This window comes from Camelus dromedarius, chromosome 5, assembly GCF_036321535.1.
Source record: "Camelus dromedarius isolate mCamDro1 chromosome 5, mCamDro1.pat, whole genome shotgun sequence".
Taxonomy (NCBI): domain Eukaryota; kingdom Metazoa; phylum Chordata; class Mammalia; order Artiodactyla; family Camelidae; genus Camelus; species Camelus dromedarius.
Window position 1 is genome coordinate 5,464,422 of NC_087440.1, and position 15,820 is coordinate 5,480,241.

At 45.4% G+C, this 15,820-nt stretch overlaps 1 protein-coding gene across 6 annotated transcripts in view; it reads right to left on the reverse strand.

Moving 5' to 3' along the window:
- The window catches only part of TLN2 (talin 2), a 395,887-nt gene that overhangs the window by 75,676 nt on the left and 304,391 nt on the right, over window positions 1–15,820 (reverse strand). For all 6 annotated transcript variants that reach the window (XM_064485544.1, XM_064485540.1, XM_064485542.1 and 3 more), the window contains 5 exons: window positions 9,631–9,724; window positions 7,591–7,680; window positions 5,535–5,657; window positions 4,080–4,223; window positions 2,292–2,453 (listed from right to left, as the gene is read on the reverse strand). In XM_064485544.1, the coding sequence (XP_064341614.1) occupies window positions 2,292–2,453; window positions 4,080–4,223; window positions 5,535–5,657; window positions 7,591–7,680; window positions 9,631–9,724 (613 nt within the window). The remainder of the gene's footprint in view (window positions 1–2,291; window positions 2,454–4,079; window positions 4,224–5,534; window positions 5,658–7,590; window positions 7,681–9,630; window positions 9,725–15,820) is intronic.

Sequence of the window (15,820 nt, forward strand, 5' to 3'; positions counted from 1 at the left end):
AAGAACAAAGTTCATCGTCCCCAACAAAGGCTGCCAGGTGATGGGAACAGAAAAACCAAATGCATTTCAGCAAGTTGAGGGGCAAGAGGTTAGTTTCTGTTCCTCGTGCACTGCTCCTGACCCCCAGGGTGCTCCAGGGAGAGGAGGCCCTTACCTTCTCCACATTACAACCACCCTGAATCACCACCCCTGATGTTTCTGCACAGGCCTATCTTTTAGGCCATCACAAGAGCTCATCTGCTGCAGAGAATTACAAAGAGGGATTGCCACCATGAGGAGCCTCTGAGAAGACGATGAGATCTTAACAGAGAGAGGTCAGGACTTAAAACCAAGGAGGAGGCAGCAAAGAAAGGTTTCCAAGAATTTGTATAGAAGAGTTTCTTGTCTTTTTCACTCCCTTGTCCACCTAAATATAGCCTGTGTCTTGATGATCAGAAGATGGCCAAGTTTAACCGAAATTAGTTAATTACACAGCAACCAACAATGATGTCACTGCTTTTCAGTTCTACTGCTGTCTCTCCATCCCGGCCTCCCCGAGACTTGCACACAAGCACTGGCAACACACCCAGGCATTTCTTCCCAGGCTGGTCAGCTGGACTAGACTCTCTACCGAAGATGTGAACTGCATACCAGGGTTGAGAGCAGGATGGAGTTGAAATAGCAGGGGATCTGTGTCTGAATTCCAATCCACCACTTCCTGGCTGAGTCACCCCAGGAACGTTACCTAACCTTGGGCGCCAGTGTCCTCACTGTAAAATGGGCATGACAAGCACAGGATAGTTGCATGGACTGAACGTGTGATACACACAAAACACTGGGAACAGGCTTTGCACAAACAAAATATTAAGAAATGTAAGCTTTACTCATTTTGAATGCCACGAACCAGGAAGGGAATTAGGGTGAGCTGCCTCCAGGATCCTGGGGGCTCCCAGGCACTGACTTTATTTATTCATTTTCAACCTATCTTATTATTGCCTTCAAATAGGTAGATTTTAACTTGGTTGTTTTGGGGGGTTTTGTTTGTTAGTTTGTTTTTAAAATAGTTTAAAAAAAAAACTTTCAACAGCTGAGAAATTGCCGACAGGGCACTCGCCTGCCCGCTTCCAACCACGGCGGGGCTGGGCTGTACCATCTCTCCTTGGCTTCTGCTTGGCTCAGCCTATTGACAGATTAATCCACATGATTAAACCGGATGTGTGTAGAGCAAGGGAAATGAGGTGGGCAGTACCATCTCCTCTGGAGAGGACGGGGCAAAGCCTCATCACCCCGGGACTCGCCCAGCAACAAAGCAGATCGTCCCACCTCAGTGAGTGTGAAAATCCCTCTGTCAAATGCTAGCCCGCCAATGCCTTTCCCTCCTGCGCGTCCCACTCACAGAGAACGGGAAGCCCGCCTTCCCCGACACTCTCCTTTGGAGGCTCAGAGTGGGGTGCTGGGCTCTTTGCCTGAGGTCTGCTGCCCAGATTGTGGCTGCTTTCCCACAAGGTCAGCTGCTTGTTGTCAGCTTGGTGTCCCACCTAGGACAGACTGGGTCTGCGGTCTTTCCGCCCAGCTCCTGCGACTTCCTCCTCACGGGGTACCCTGCCCCACCTCCCCCCATGTGCCCATGGCCACTAACATACAGATGAACTTGTTACACATGGGGAACACTCTATTTTAAGAAGTTGGTGCTATAGATGAACAACAAGGACCTACTGTATTGCACAGGGAGCTATGCTCAATTTCTTGTAATAACATATAATGGGGAAAAAAATCTGAAAAAAAAAGTATATATATGTATAACTGAATTACTTTGCTGTACACCTGAAACAAACATTGTAAATCAATTATACTTCAATTAAAAAAAAAGTTGATGCTACAATTCAAACATTTAAACTATAAACAGAGTATATATCACAGGATAAGTTAAATCACCCCCCCCGCCTTTTTAACATCAAAGTGAATTTCCCATTCCCTTCTCCATCCACCTTCTTTCTTGGTCCGGACAGATTTAGCAACAATGGCAGGACCTCCTACTAGCCCCTCAAAATCACCCCCCTGAGCACACAGTTTACCCCTCCCCAAACACTACCTAGAAGGTTACTATAGACCATGGCTATTTGTTGGTTTTTCATGATAAATATCTCCATCACTAATGAACTCCTCCTCAGTGACTTAAATCCTGAGACTGGATTAGAAGTTGAACTTCTCTAGAAGCAAGCCTCAGGGAGCCGAGCTTCAATCCCACACCTCTCTCCCCTCCGCAGCAGGTGTTCCAGGGATTCCTAAGGCCTCTCAGCTCAGCGACCTACCTTGATGGTCTTCACCAGGTTGGCGGTGCTGTTGGCGACTTCCTTGGCTGACTGGACAAAGTGCCTCTTGGCCACGGGGTTGCCCGTCTTGGACGAGGCGATGCGGCAGGCATTGCACAAGGCCGAGGTGTGCTTGGCGACAATCGTGGCAGCTGACAGAACCTAGAAAGCATGGACCGGGCTGGGGACACCCTATGCTTTCAGTGCAGAGGGGCCCAGTTCAGAGGAAGCCATCCTGGTCTCAAGCTCTGGACTGTCCTTCAACTCACATGTCCAGGGCTTGGGTGAATAAAACCTTTGTCTCCAGCTCTGTCACCCCCGAAGTCACTCCAAGAAAGGAGAGGGCGAGAATCAGGACGCCAGAGAGAATAAACAAAGAAAAAGAAAGGAGGTGCTGATGTGGTGGTGGGAAGGGGCTGGGCTCAGGTAGTCTCAAAGGAGCTGCAGTCAGCTACCCTTTGGAACCCGAGGCCAGGAGGCATATGGTCCTGGGTCCGGGCCAGTGCCACCCACCAGAAGCACCATGCAAACCACATGTCTAATTTTAAATTTTCTAGCAGCCACATTAAAATAAGTACAGAAACAAGAGAAATTATTTTAAATGATACATTTTATTTAACTTGATATATCCAAAATATTTCATTTCATCATGTAACCAATTTAAGAATATAATGATTTTACAATCTTTTCTTATCATACCAAGTCTCTGAAATCCAGTCTGTATTTTACATTAAGAGCTGATAGTTTGGACTAGCTACATGTCTAGTGCTTAGCAGCCATGTGCAGCTAGTGGCCAGCACACTGGAGAATCCAGGTCTAGATGAGTGAGACAAACACTGAGGTGTGACAGTGCCTTCTTCACCCACAGGTGGGTATAGGCACCTTATTAAGGGGTCTGGCTCAGGAATCTCCCAGTCTCCACCCGCAAAGCACTTTTCTGAATCCACGTGATCCACTTTGCTGAGGCTGGTAACACCCTTTTGGCCTTAACTGGACAGGTAAGGAATCCCAGGCGCACTGACGTCTGTCTTAGGTCCAGATGGGCCCCGTGCTACCTCCTCTACTTGGGTCCTTCTCCTGCCTCAAGAATGCTGGTCCCAGGGTCAACGGTGGACGTGCCACTCACGGGCTGCCTCTGCTAGCCATGCGGGCCATTCTTGTTTCCTTCAGCACACACCACTTTAGTAATTGAACAGAATCCATGCCACTCGGGTATTAGAAGTGTCATGGAAACCCACACATACAGTCTAGCTCTCAAATGTCTCTGTGGCTCCTTCTGTGCTGTGGATTCTGACCCAGCTCTGGGGCCTCACTCAGTGCCACCATCTCTGGGAAGGGACCTCAACAGCCCCTTGAGACCATCACACCTCCTTCTGTGCATCCCTGGCATTGTTGTCATACCCTGATCACTCCACCTTTGAAACTTTATCCAACAGTAAGAGCCAAGAGGGTAGGGGATCGGGGCTTACTCATGTTGACCCTCAGTGCTGAGCACAGGACAAGCCCTCAGCCTATGTCCCCTGAACTGAATGAACGGCATTGTGAGACTCCTGATGACCCTCGCGGTGATTACGCCACTCCTCCTGCCTTCCAGCACTCCATTCCACAGCACCTACCCGTTTCTACTTTCACCACATTTTGCAATATCCCCCAAAGTCATTATCTGCAGCGCTGCATTGAACTGGCTTTGCAAGCTCCGAAAGAACAGTGTTCTTTACTCATAGTCTCCCCCACCCATCTGCAAGAGCTTAAAGACACACAGATCTCACATGCTCGCCCCACGGTTACCTGTGACGGGCTGCTGCCGGGGTCCACCAGATTCTGGCATGCCATCTGGATAGCCTGGTTAGCCCTGGCAAACTGGATGGGGTCCACGAGGCCCTGGTGGCCCGCCTGGCTGTTTGGATCAGAGATGCCAACGAGGTATGCAGCCTGAAAGGGAGGAGGTAAACCACGGCTCAGGCTCTCTGCGCTCCTAGATAAGCCTGTGAGAGACCAGGGTCCCACAGCACACACACAGCAGTCATTCTCAGGTGCTCCCAGTGCAAGGTGGTCAGAGTCAGCTCATCACTAAGGGTTTAAGGATGGACAGGCTGACCCCAGCCCGGGCCAGGGACATGCCAGCAGGAGCCTGTTACAGGCTTTTGGGAATGAAATCTCCTTGCTCTTAAGAAAGCCTTAAGAAGCTCTTTCATAGGGCATGACCAATAATGGATGCAGCCCTGAGTGCTCTGGCAGCCACCTTGTGACCATGAGGGGGCCCGGCCTCAGCAGGAAGCTCACTCTTTGGCTGGCAGTTGGGAGAGGGAAAAGAAGTGGGTGTAGACTGATGGCGTGGAGCTGCTGCATCAGCTTAACCTTGGAGCCTGACCTACATGAGGGTTTCTCATCTCGTAGCCTAGTATTTCCTTACTATTTAGGCCGGTATTTCCAATAGTAAGAAAGAATGAGTTAGATAGTGCAGGGGGAAGAAAAGCAGTGTTTGATCTCCAAGAGGACCAGGGGCTGTAAGAGAAGGTCTTCCCTTCAGACCCTTTGGATGTGTTAGGCAAGTAATGGGAAGAAAATGAATCTGTGGGGAAGGATTTTAACCTTAACTCATCTCCCCTGAGATGTGAGAGGCAGGGAAAGGGAAGATGATTTCATCCCCCAAACTAGAGATCTTTTTCTTTGGTTCAGTAAAATCTTCTAGGCTCAAGGTAATTGTCAAATGCTAAATCCTTCAAGGTAAATGCTGACATTTTTGAAAGTTCAGGAGCCCAGTAATTATTGGAAATGCACAGGACAGTCAGAGGCGAGCCAGGAACATGCCTGATCGTATCTCTGCGCGATGGCATTTACTTTTTTCTCCCTCTGATCCTAAAAAAAGCATGACTAAGAGTTTTGCAACTCTAAATCCTCAGAGAAAATTTCACTTATGTAATACCTATTTTTCCCCTAAACAACTTATCTGTTAACAATGACCTTAAAAAAAAAAAAAAAAAAAAAGCTGGCCTGTGAACCCTACGCTGGGTCTGCAGTGTTCAGTGTCCTCTCCAGGTCCCTGGAGGTAACAGACTGACTTTTGTCTTGATGCCCAGCCAGCACAAGAGCCATGGGCTTCTCCGTGGCTTCTGCAGTGGTGGTCGGAGATGGAGCCGAAGGTGAAGCTCCCCCTGTAGCCCCCCATGCTTCCCATGGGGACCTGGCACAGGACTCGGGCTGGAAGGCCAGCATCGTGGGGCCCAGGGCCCACACCCTTACCTGGGCTGCGGCCTCCGTCAGCCCGCAGAGAGCCTTGGACGCAATCCCCACACACTCCCCAAAGGCAGGGAGGTCCCCGGTCTTGGCGTTCTGCGAAATCCCTGCCATCGACTCTCCCAGAACCTGCAAAGCAACCACTGGTGACATTCTGACCAACATTCCTTCAGACCGTGGGGTCAAGGGCCTACGCTTCTAACTTTGAGGCCACTTAATTTACAGTTCTGGCCATTTCTTTCCTTTATTTGCAATAAGAAGAGATTCAAGATGGTGGTATCATTTCTGTTCCATAAAGAGAAATGAATAATGAAAGTATGAAGCTTTCATCCAGAAGTTACCTGTAACTCAAGGAGATAGAGTTAATATACACAGATCAATGAAGTAAAATCTATACAGGGCATCCTATGGGTGAATGGTCTAAATTGAGAACTGTTAGTTCCCAGAATATAAAAATCAGACAAATCCACCAAGCTGTAGGTGAAGTCATGCCCTTCCCAATATTATTCACTTATTCATTGGCAGTAAAATTTAAACATGTCATTGTTAAGAAGTGTGTGTGTGTGTGTGTGTGTGTGTGTGTGTGTAGAGAGAAAGAGAGAGAGAGAGAGAGAGAGTTTGAACACAAGTGCTAAAATTTTAAAGTATTTCCCCTTATTTTGAAAATCATTGGTGTATTCTTTTTATAGGCTTTTAAAACAGCAGCTAAAAGAATCCAACTCAGAGAGGTCAAGTACCCTGCACAAGGTCAGACAGAAGGTCACGTGGGCAGAGGCGAGGCGCCTGCCCCGTATCTGGTGCTGTGTCTTCTCTGGGCCTCCTTATGCCCCAGGCAGGCAGGTACTGCATTCCAGGGCCTTAGATCTTAGAACTGAAGGATGTTCAACAGAACTCTTTAGAGAGATGATCACATCCAAGTTTAGAACCCAACACAGAGCTCTTTGTCAACACAGAGCTCTTCTGTCAATCTCGGATGGGGAAAGAAATTCTCTAAAATTGCTTAAATATACAAAATAATTCTGTTTACATAAGGACCTGCAAAGCAAAGAATATTTGCGTACAGTATTTTCCTTTCCCTCACCCTGCATCCTTCTTTAAGAAGAACAGTTTCTTTGGATCTAAGTGTGTAAAGCATATACATCCTCCCTTTAGACCATCCATAGTTCCATAAAGGATGCTGGACAGAGCAAACTCTAGCCTTAGCCCAGCTCGAGGCGAGCCCTCCTGACATCACCAGTTCAGACGTCTCCCCAAAGCTAACGTAAGAGTGACGTAAACAGACATCATGCTCCAAGTCACAGGCGGTCGTGCTCCAAGTACAAAGCCAAACTGCAATTCCTCAATATCCATTCATCTCACTTGCATTTCATTTCAACCTGAATTGGAGGCATTCTCAAAAACGCTGGCGTTATTACCATAGGTCTGTTTCTCAACCTTTTAAAATATTATTGTTGCTGCTCTGCTAAGAAGGTTTCTTGGACACCTCCCTGTCCAGTCGCGACCCACATCAAATAAAATTCTAAGAAGTAAGATTTTGTTGAGTGAGGTTAAGATTTGGAGAAGAGAGGCCATAAACCATTATATTAGCTTAGATACTTTCACTGCCACCCCCCCACCCCAAAAAAACCCCCCACAATTTTTCACTCCTCTTGTGAATGTGTGCCATGGATGGGTGGCAAAAGGAACACACAAGGGGGTCTCACACAAGTCAAGTTCACTGAAGGGCTTTCCCTAGCAGTGCAGCCCCAGGGGAAGGAAATACATGATCTGGTTCACAAAGGGTATAAGCAGTGGTTCTCAAAGGGTGGCTCCTGGACCACGTGGGTAGGACTCGGGAACTTGTCAGAAATGCACAATCTTGGCCCCACCTCAGATCCGCTGAATCAGAAACTCAGGGGTGTGGCCCAGCAATCTGTTCACCGAGACCTCAGGTGATTCCAGTGCACAGTCAGGTTTGAGACGCACCTGAGAACAAGGCTTTGTGCCACAGGCAGACGCACACGAGGCACAGCTAGATTCTTCCCACAATGAGAAGGCAGGCTACCAGAGCAGACAGGCTTACCTTGGAATTTTCCATCACACTCTCAATGCAGTCAAAGTAAGAGAGGTCACTAACGGGTTCATTAGGGTTGTCCAACATCCCCTTGACAGTCTACAGAAGGAGAACACAATTTAAAAAGTAAGCAAGTGTTCTAGAACAAAGGAAATGTAACATAAAATATCAACTATCAACTTCCTCTCCATACTCAGGAATCTGGTCATAATCACTTATTACTCAGACTCCTGAGAGGAATTTAGATCATGGTGTTCATGACTTCAGATTTCCTGTGAGCAACACCATACTGATCGGGGTGGGGGTGTCTGGGGTTAGCTCTGACAGAGAGGAGAATCTCTTGTTTTCACATTTGAAGGCAAAGCATGGTATTCACAGAAGGGGGAGATTTTCTTCTTAAAGGAATCTGAAAGTTAATGGAAGGCAACCTATATTGATGGTCAATGAGCACAGTTTCTCTCCGCTGGATGACTCCAAGGAGTTTTAACTTCAAGGGCACATTAATTCACTTCTTCTTGTAGGGCTCTCAGTTTTCAATTCTGGAACCTTTTAATGGGTAGATGTGAAAAGAGGTAACTCCATTAAACTGCCCACTGGGATGGTTCATTTGTTTTTAATTTTAAAAGTATAGAAAATGATGAATCTTGTGTAGGTCTCCATCAAGGAACTGGGCATGGGGCTTGCTTCTTCTGTCTTGGTCTCCAACCGTCACTAGCATTCATGTTTTAATAACCTTGATCATCACTTAAGGGGGACTTTTCCAGGGAGGAAAGTCAGGGGATACGGCCACCCATCCTCCTCCCCACTGAGTAAGGATGCACATTGGGACCAGCAGCCTTTGAGGGCACAGCCAACAAAAAGACAACGTCACTTGAGTTATCAAGGGTGGGAGGGAAGTAATGATAAAACTGCTGAGTTATTCAGTCAAAGATCTCAGGGAGAGGGCAGCTTTATAAAGGAGTTCATTTTATTGAGGAAACTCCTCCCACTCCTTGGATAATCAAAATCGCCTTAGTAACAGCCACTCTGAAATAGTCCTCATTTTGGCAACCAAGGATGCCATTAAGGGACAGAGTGCTTGCATTGGGGCCAACAGACCTCATTTAGCTCAACACCCACATACCGTATCTATTTGCAAATATGAACAGACCAGGATTGGGCAGCAACTTATCAAGGTGGGAAACATTCTCCACTGTTTTCAGAATGCTTCAGTCCCATGGTAACAAGCTTCCTCTCACTTCCAGCCACGCCAGTGGCCTACTGCCATCGGCAGACTGAGCCTCAATTAAATCCTTCAGAAGCTGCAATCAGCCCTCCCCGCCCACGCCCTTCCTGGCATGGTGGGTCTTCCTGTCCAGAGAAGTGAAGGTGCTCTGGGTACAAACAGCCCATGTGTACTGAGATAACCACCTGGTTGTTTCAATATGACCTGAATTGGTCAGGAATGCTTTACACACAAGCAGGCACCATGACTTTATGTTTACCCACATACATTCTATAAGCACAAAAGAATTTTCCATTAAAAATAAGCCCTAAAAAATGAACATAAATTGATAAGCATCCACACTGTCCTGGGCCACTAAGGGCCCCACTGCCTTCTTGATTGTACACTAATACATGTTACTTCTTGGTTTCCTCTAATGCGCCCCCTATAGGTTGCAAAGTAAAATGTATGGGAACATCATTTTCACTCAAAAAGCGCCATCTATCCCAGTTTCTCATAACTGCCTCAGAGTAATCACTCTGGAACTTTCTAGGTAGAAATTGCTTATCTTCAGCCTACATTCAATACCACAGGCCTCTTCCTGTTTGAAATAAAGAATCCTTTAACAATGTAACTCTCATCTTGGTGGGAAAAGGGAAGCAGGGGGGATAATCCCACCAAATCTAATTTGTCTTCAATTCTTTTCCACTTAGATTGGCACTTTGGCTCCAAGAGTTTCCCAAGAAAGATAAACGGCCAGAATGGAGGAGAAGAAACTGATGGTGGCGGAGAAGGACGGACAGACACACACTCTTAAGTCCTCAGCAGCCTTCCCAGGGACCCACCTCGAGCTCCCGCAGGGCGTTGTCACACTCCTTCTGGCCAGGAGCTTGCTGGGTGCACAGCGTGATGAGCTGATTGATGCTCTCAGTCACAGCTCTGCCACAGAAACGGAAAGAATGTTTTTTGTTTTGTTTTGCAAGGATCAACGGTAATTTCCCCAACTACATTTTGCAGGATCCCTAGAAAAACAATTCACTATAAAGGCTGCGGTCCCAGCGAGAGCTCTTCCACAAAGCTCTAAACAACCAAAAATAAACCACAGTCGGGGAGGACAGAAGGAGAATTCCCACCTTGCTTCTAAGTATTCATCTGATTCACCCTTAAAAGCCCTGATGGGTCTCTTCAGAAAGTAGGGCTATCTTCTAATATATTCACAAGAAAAAATTCACAGAAATTGCAAATATCAAAGAGCTCATATTAACACTGTTTGCAGTATCCTTCACTAGCAGCCCATAAGGAAGAGGATTATCTGAGCTGGACTATTTTGGACTGCCTTTGTATGGTTTGGGCTATTTTGCATACTTTAAAACAGACATACAGTAACCTGTGTAAGCTATGCCTTATGATTTTAAAACCTCTTCTTTCCATTAATTCCATTAATTCTAGTTCCTGGAAGCTATCTTCAGACTATTCTTTAAAAGCACTATTTTCTTTGTTAAAATTAATAGGAATCAGATAATCTTAGACAATTTTATATGTGTTTCTATTCTTTTTAGAACTTAAGAGGAGGCTGAATTCTTTTTCCTACATCGGCAAGGGTTCCACCCTTCCTGGGCAGCCCCTGTTTAGGTTAAGCTGCGGATAATTTGAAAAGGCATGGTCTACTTTGAGTTAATTTCTTTAATAAGGTGTGCAATATGTAACCAGATTCTTTTTTCAGGGGTGGGGTGGGGGAACATATGGACGTCTGATTACTTCAGTACTATTGAAAAAGCTATCCTTTCTGCATTGAATAGCTTTTCTAACTTTGGTGACAATCGATTGGCCATATCTGTGTGGGTCTACTTCTGGACTCTGTTCCCCTGTCTTGAGCGTCTAACCCTTCACCAATACCACACTGTTTTGATTATTGTAGCTTTACACTGTTTTAAAATTGAATACTCTTTTCTTTTTTTTAATTAAAGTAGCATCAGTTACAATGTGTCAATTTCTGGTGTACAGCACAATGTCCCAGTCATGCACATACATACATATATTCGTTTTCATATTCTTAAAATTCAATACTCTTGCTTTTGAGAAATACCCTTCCTTTTTATAAATGAATACCCTTGTTTTTTATAAATTGAATACCGTTACTTTTTATAAATAAAAAAACGGAGAGAGGTGAGATAATTCCCTAAAGGCATGCTACAAATAAAGAGTTGAAATAAGACTCAAATCCATGCATATCCGACTCCAAAGCCAGATCCACAACCATTTTTCTGCAGGTTCATAACTGGTCCATTCTTTTGGCAGGACTCTGAATTCTATTCATTGTCAGTAACCACTACCGCTAATGGGCAACTTAAAATATAACGAACAAAACCAATATAGGACACACACTGCAGTTAATCATTAACATTGACTAATGTAAAAGATGCCTCCTCTCATTAGTTAAATTGGCTTTGCAGCTTCCCACAGAATATCAAATTAGATGCAAAATGATGTTGCCAACGTACAAAGGCAATCAGCTTAATTATTTGATGAGGAGCTACTGATTGGAATTTTAAATCTGGCTAGAGTGACGGGAAGAAGAAAAACATTCCTCAGCTCAAGAAAGAATCCCAAAATAGTTTCTGTAAGATTGGCTCTATTGATTCATTTATCTGGGGGAGAAGTGCTTCCCTAAGGAGTCATGGAGAAGCACTGTCCTCCAGGGGCAAAGCAAAACAAGAACAGAGACAGCAAGACAAGCCCTCGTTGGGGCCCCGCTGGAGTGTGCAGGCTGTGATGCATTCTGTGATGTATTCCCTGGAAGGGCCCCAGAGAGTCCAACACCGTGTTGTGTGTGGCAGCCTTTAAGACATACTTCTGAGAGGGCAGGCTCATGTGTCAACACACCAAAGGGTGCACAAAGCTCCCGACTGTGGTGACGTGGTCATCTGGGGACAATTTCCACCCCTCACACTAGCTTTCCATGTAGCTTCTTTGTTTGCTGTTTGTCTACATTGTCAAAACCTAGCTTATATACGAAGATTGTTCCATAAAAATCTAAGTGTTTACAATTGGCGAATCCAGAGAATATATAGCAATTCATTCTTATACTTTTACCTATTTTTTTTTAGGAGTGAAAAATTTTCAAACAAAAACTTGGGGTTAAAAAAAAATTCCAACAGACTAAGAGTTTGCGGTTGGAAAAAATTCACAGAAATGCCAGTAAAGCACCGCATATCTGAGTGAATCACTTGGCCAATACTGATCCATGACTAAAAAGCATGATTTAGGTATCATTTATCCCCATAACTGATTTTAGGGCCTCCATTACATATCTAAATAATAAACTTAGTGGCACAGAGGCAAATGGTTATATAGATTTGACAATGAAAATTAGTATTTTTAGGTTTTAAACTAAAACTAGGTTTAAAAATTTTTTTTAATATAATTAAAGAACGTTTATTTGTTTTTCACTAAGACTTTATCTTGAGAACATAACTAAACTGTGTCACCACCCCCACTCCAATTTGAAAAGGGTTATTAGTAGAGTGAATGTTATAAAGCGGATATGAACAGTTTGAAGGATTGGCACCAACATTAACCAACAAAAACCAACTTCCATCTAAATCATCATAAAAATGTTTAAGTAAAAACAAAGGAGCGGGGAGGGCAATGGGGGTTTCAGATTATACTTATCTGTAAGAGCAAAGGATAAGATGCAACCCAAATATGCAATGGTAAAGGACTGACTAAATAAACATACAGACTACGACAGAATTCTGGGCTTCCATGAAAAGTCCTAATATCGCAGAATATTCATGATGCACAATTAAGTAAAACAAAATTTATAAAGCAGTATAAACCATAGGAGTGCACATCTGTGAAAACAAATATATATGCATAGAAAAATGAAAGAACGACCTATCAAAATGTTAACAGTGACCTTACACTATTATTTTTAAAGCAAAGGTTTCAGTAAATCTACTAAAATATTATCAATTAACCAGCTTACATTGTCATAAAAATACGGCCAAAATTAGCTGCACCTTCCCTCTGTTTTATATAAATTCAGACAGGCTGGAACTGAGTTACCTTTATTTTCCCCACACCTTTTATGGGTAATTACCAAAGCTATACAAGTTTACTTAAAAAAATGCAAAACATTAAAAAACCGTAATTCCATCACCTAGACACAGGGTTTTCCTGTGATTCATTCTTTACCTAAGCATATTCAGCCACTCTCAGTGTTTACAAAATTGGGGTCTACAACCTCGGGTGTTAAAGGCTTTCTAAGCTACAGATTGTTTAGTGTTCAGAGATACTAAACTGATTCAGACAGGAGTCTGTGAGCTCTGGAACGACATTCTCAATAGGTATGGAATTGAGGTCGAGAGAAGAAAATCAACCAATTTGTGCTTCTGATGATCTATAAAGCACAAATCATCCAGCAGGGAACTTGGAGGGGAACAGAGCAACTCCAGACAATTCCCTTCCTCAAGGGAAAGAGGCTCTTAGGAAGGCAGGAAAGAGCAAACTGAAATTCACCTGTCTGCATTTCCTGGGTCCTACTGTGCACAAGGCACAGGGGGTACAAAAGGATATAGTATGACATAGTTCACATCTCTATAGGAAAGCAAGGTGCTTGCAATCCAGCTGGAGAGACAGGACGATGAACTGACAAGACACAGAGGTCAGCCAGAGGAAGCAGTGCTGGGGCTAGGACACCAGGCAGGATGGGCCAGATGCAGGCAGGACGCGCCGGGAACACCCGAGGAGATTCAAGCCTCAACAGTGGCATAGGTTCTGCCTTTGAGGGAGCGCCTGACATGGACCAGAGCCATTGGAAAATCGGGCCTCAGTGAGATCCCGATCTGGATCATGGGCAGAGAACATTCCAGAAGAGACCGAGAGACAGAAGAAGGCCCGTGTACATTTTCTGTTTCAGAGTGTGGAAGTGCTGCTTGCTGGGTCACCCTTTTCCACCATCTCTGGAGACAGCAGGACACCTGCCTGGTGGGAATCTCATAGCAAAGGGCTGCCTGGGAAGAGGTGCCTCCTGCAAGGTCCCAGGGAGCCCTCGGGGGACTGGAAGCAGCAGGACACCGTCCTGATGCTGGCAGGTGGGCGTGAAGCCTTCAGCCCGGGAGTCCTTCTGGCTAGGACTGGGGTGTGAGCAGTGGCTCAGGGGTAGGACTCGCCCTCCTTCTGCCACTGCAAACTTGGTTCTCCACTTCCTTGACTAAGTCCAGGAGCATCGGGCCAGTCCTTGGTCAGGGAAAAGGCTGATGAACCACTGACAAAGGGTCTCCAGCTTACCCAACTCGTCAGAAAAGAGCCGGAGCCCACCAGGTACACAGAAAGAAGCCGGACTCTCAACAGAAAATGACTTCCTCCCCACTAGGCATCAGAAACTAAGGGACCACACTCCTCAGAGTCACCTGGGCTCAGGTGCACAAAGATGAGTAGAGCGAAAAGACAGACATACTCTATTGCTTTTCCAGAAGCAAACCTGTTTCCCCAAAGCAGGAAGAATCACTGAAAAAGAAAAAAGAAAGGTTTACTCTGCTGATGTAGGAGTGGGAGGGCCGAGTCAGTCCAGGTCTGGGTCCCCACAGTAGTACCTCTGGGGCCTTTGGGGACATTCACATGAAGAACAGGGAGGGCAGTGGGGCTGAAGATGAGGCCAACAGCAATCGGATCCCTGCTGCCCACCTCCAAAGGCACTTACGCACAGGTTTGTCGCGAGGTGCAGATAAACCGAAGGCCACCTGCTCTTGTGTATGCCCCTGCCCTAACTCCACCAGGGCTGTCCCTGCCTTATACCCAGTGCTAGGCCTGGCCCGTATCAGGCACATGGTAACTTGTCTGTGTAATGAACAAATGAAGTAACAAGAGAATGAATGAACATACCCCAGTTGGGCAGAGCCTTATTTCCCAAGAGGAGCTTGCCTGACTCACTTGACCTGGCTGGAGCTTCCGCTGGGAAACCACCCCAGGGAGCAGAGCCTGCCAACATGTGCCAAGAAGCCAAGGAGAACGGGCCAGCATCTTCCTGCAGCTGTTCTGGCCCAAGACTATCATTTCACGTGATGCTTTTTAAGTGCTTACTTTACGATGAAAACTATCAGGCTGGGAACTCTCCCAGTCAACTGCTGAAAGCCAGGATAGACAGAGCAAAGAAAGTCTTTTCACCTGGTCTCCAGGTCGCTTCCTCAATGTCACCACCAGGAGGCCTCTGGACACCCACAGAGACATGACACCAGAAACAAGCTCTGAGGTCCTGGGTTCCCTTCTTCACCAGGTTTTCAAAAAGCCAGTTCATTCTCTCCCTTCTTTCCCATAATTTAAGAGAGTCAACAACACTTTCGAAGTTGGAAACTAATATTTTTGTTGTTGTTTGTTTGTTTGTTTGTCTTTATTTTTCTTTTTGAGGGGGAGGTAATTAGGTTTTTTTATTTTTAGAGGAGGTACTGGGGATTGAACCCAGGACCTTGTGTATGCTAAGCATGTGCTCTATCCTTGAGCTACACCCTCCCCCTGTAATTTTGAAATGATGCAAAAAATTGAAGATAATGAAAAACATCTGTGTTCAGATACCTGGCAACATCAGTTGCCTTATCCAAAGGTTCTTTTTAGGAAAAATGTGATTAAGAGGGTTTTATATCAGAAACAGCTGCTCCTGGGACATTGTGCTGTACACCAGAAATAGACACATTGTAACTGACTGTACTTCAATTAAAAAAATTAAACAAACAAACAAACAGCTGCTCAACAGAGACCACAGACATCACAATTCTTCCTCATCCCCTCCCTCACCCCAGGAGGGCACTCACCTACTGGAACAACCACAAACAAAGCATAAGATGGAAGTGGGAGACGTGAGGATATTTTTCCAGCCACCCAGTGGCTCTCGCTACCCTTTGAAACTGAAGTACGTATTTGGGAATAAATAAACTCAAAGGCTTTCAAGGGAACTGCTCTGAAATTATCTAATCTCCCCATAAAAAAATAACACTACAAGCAAAGAGGAGACCAAAGTCAGGTTTTAACCGTCGGTAC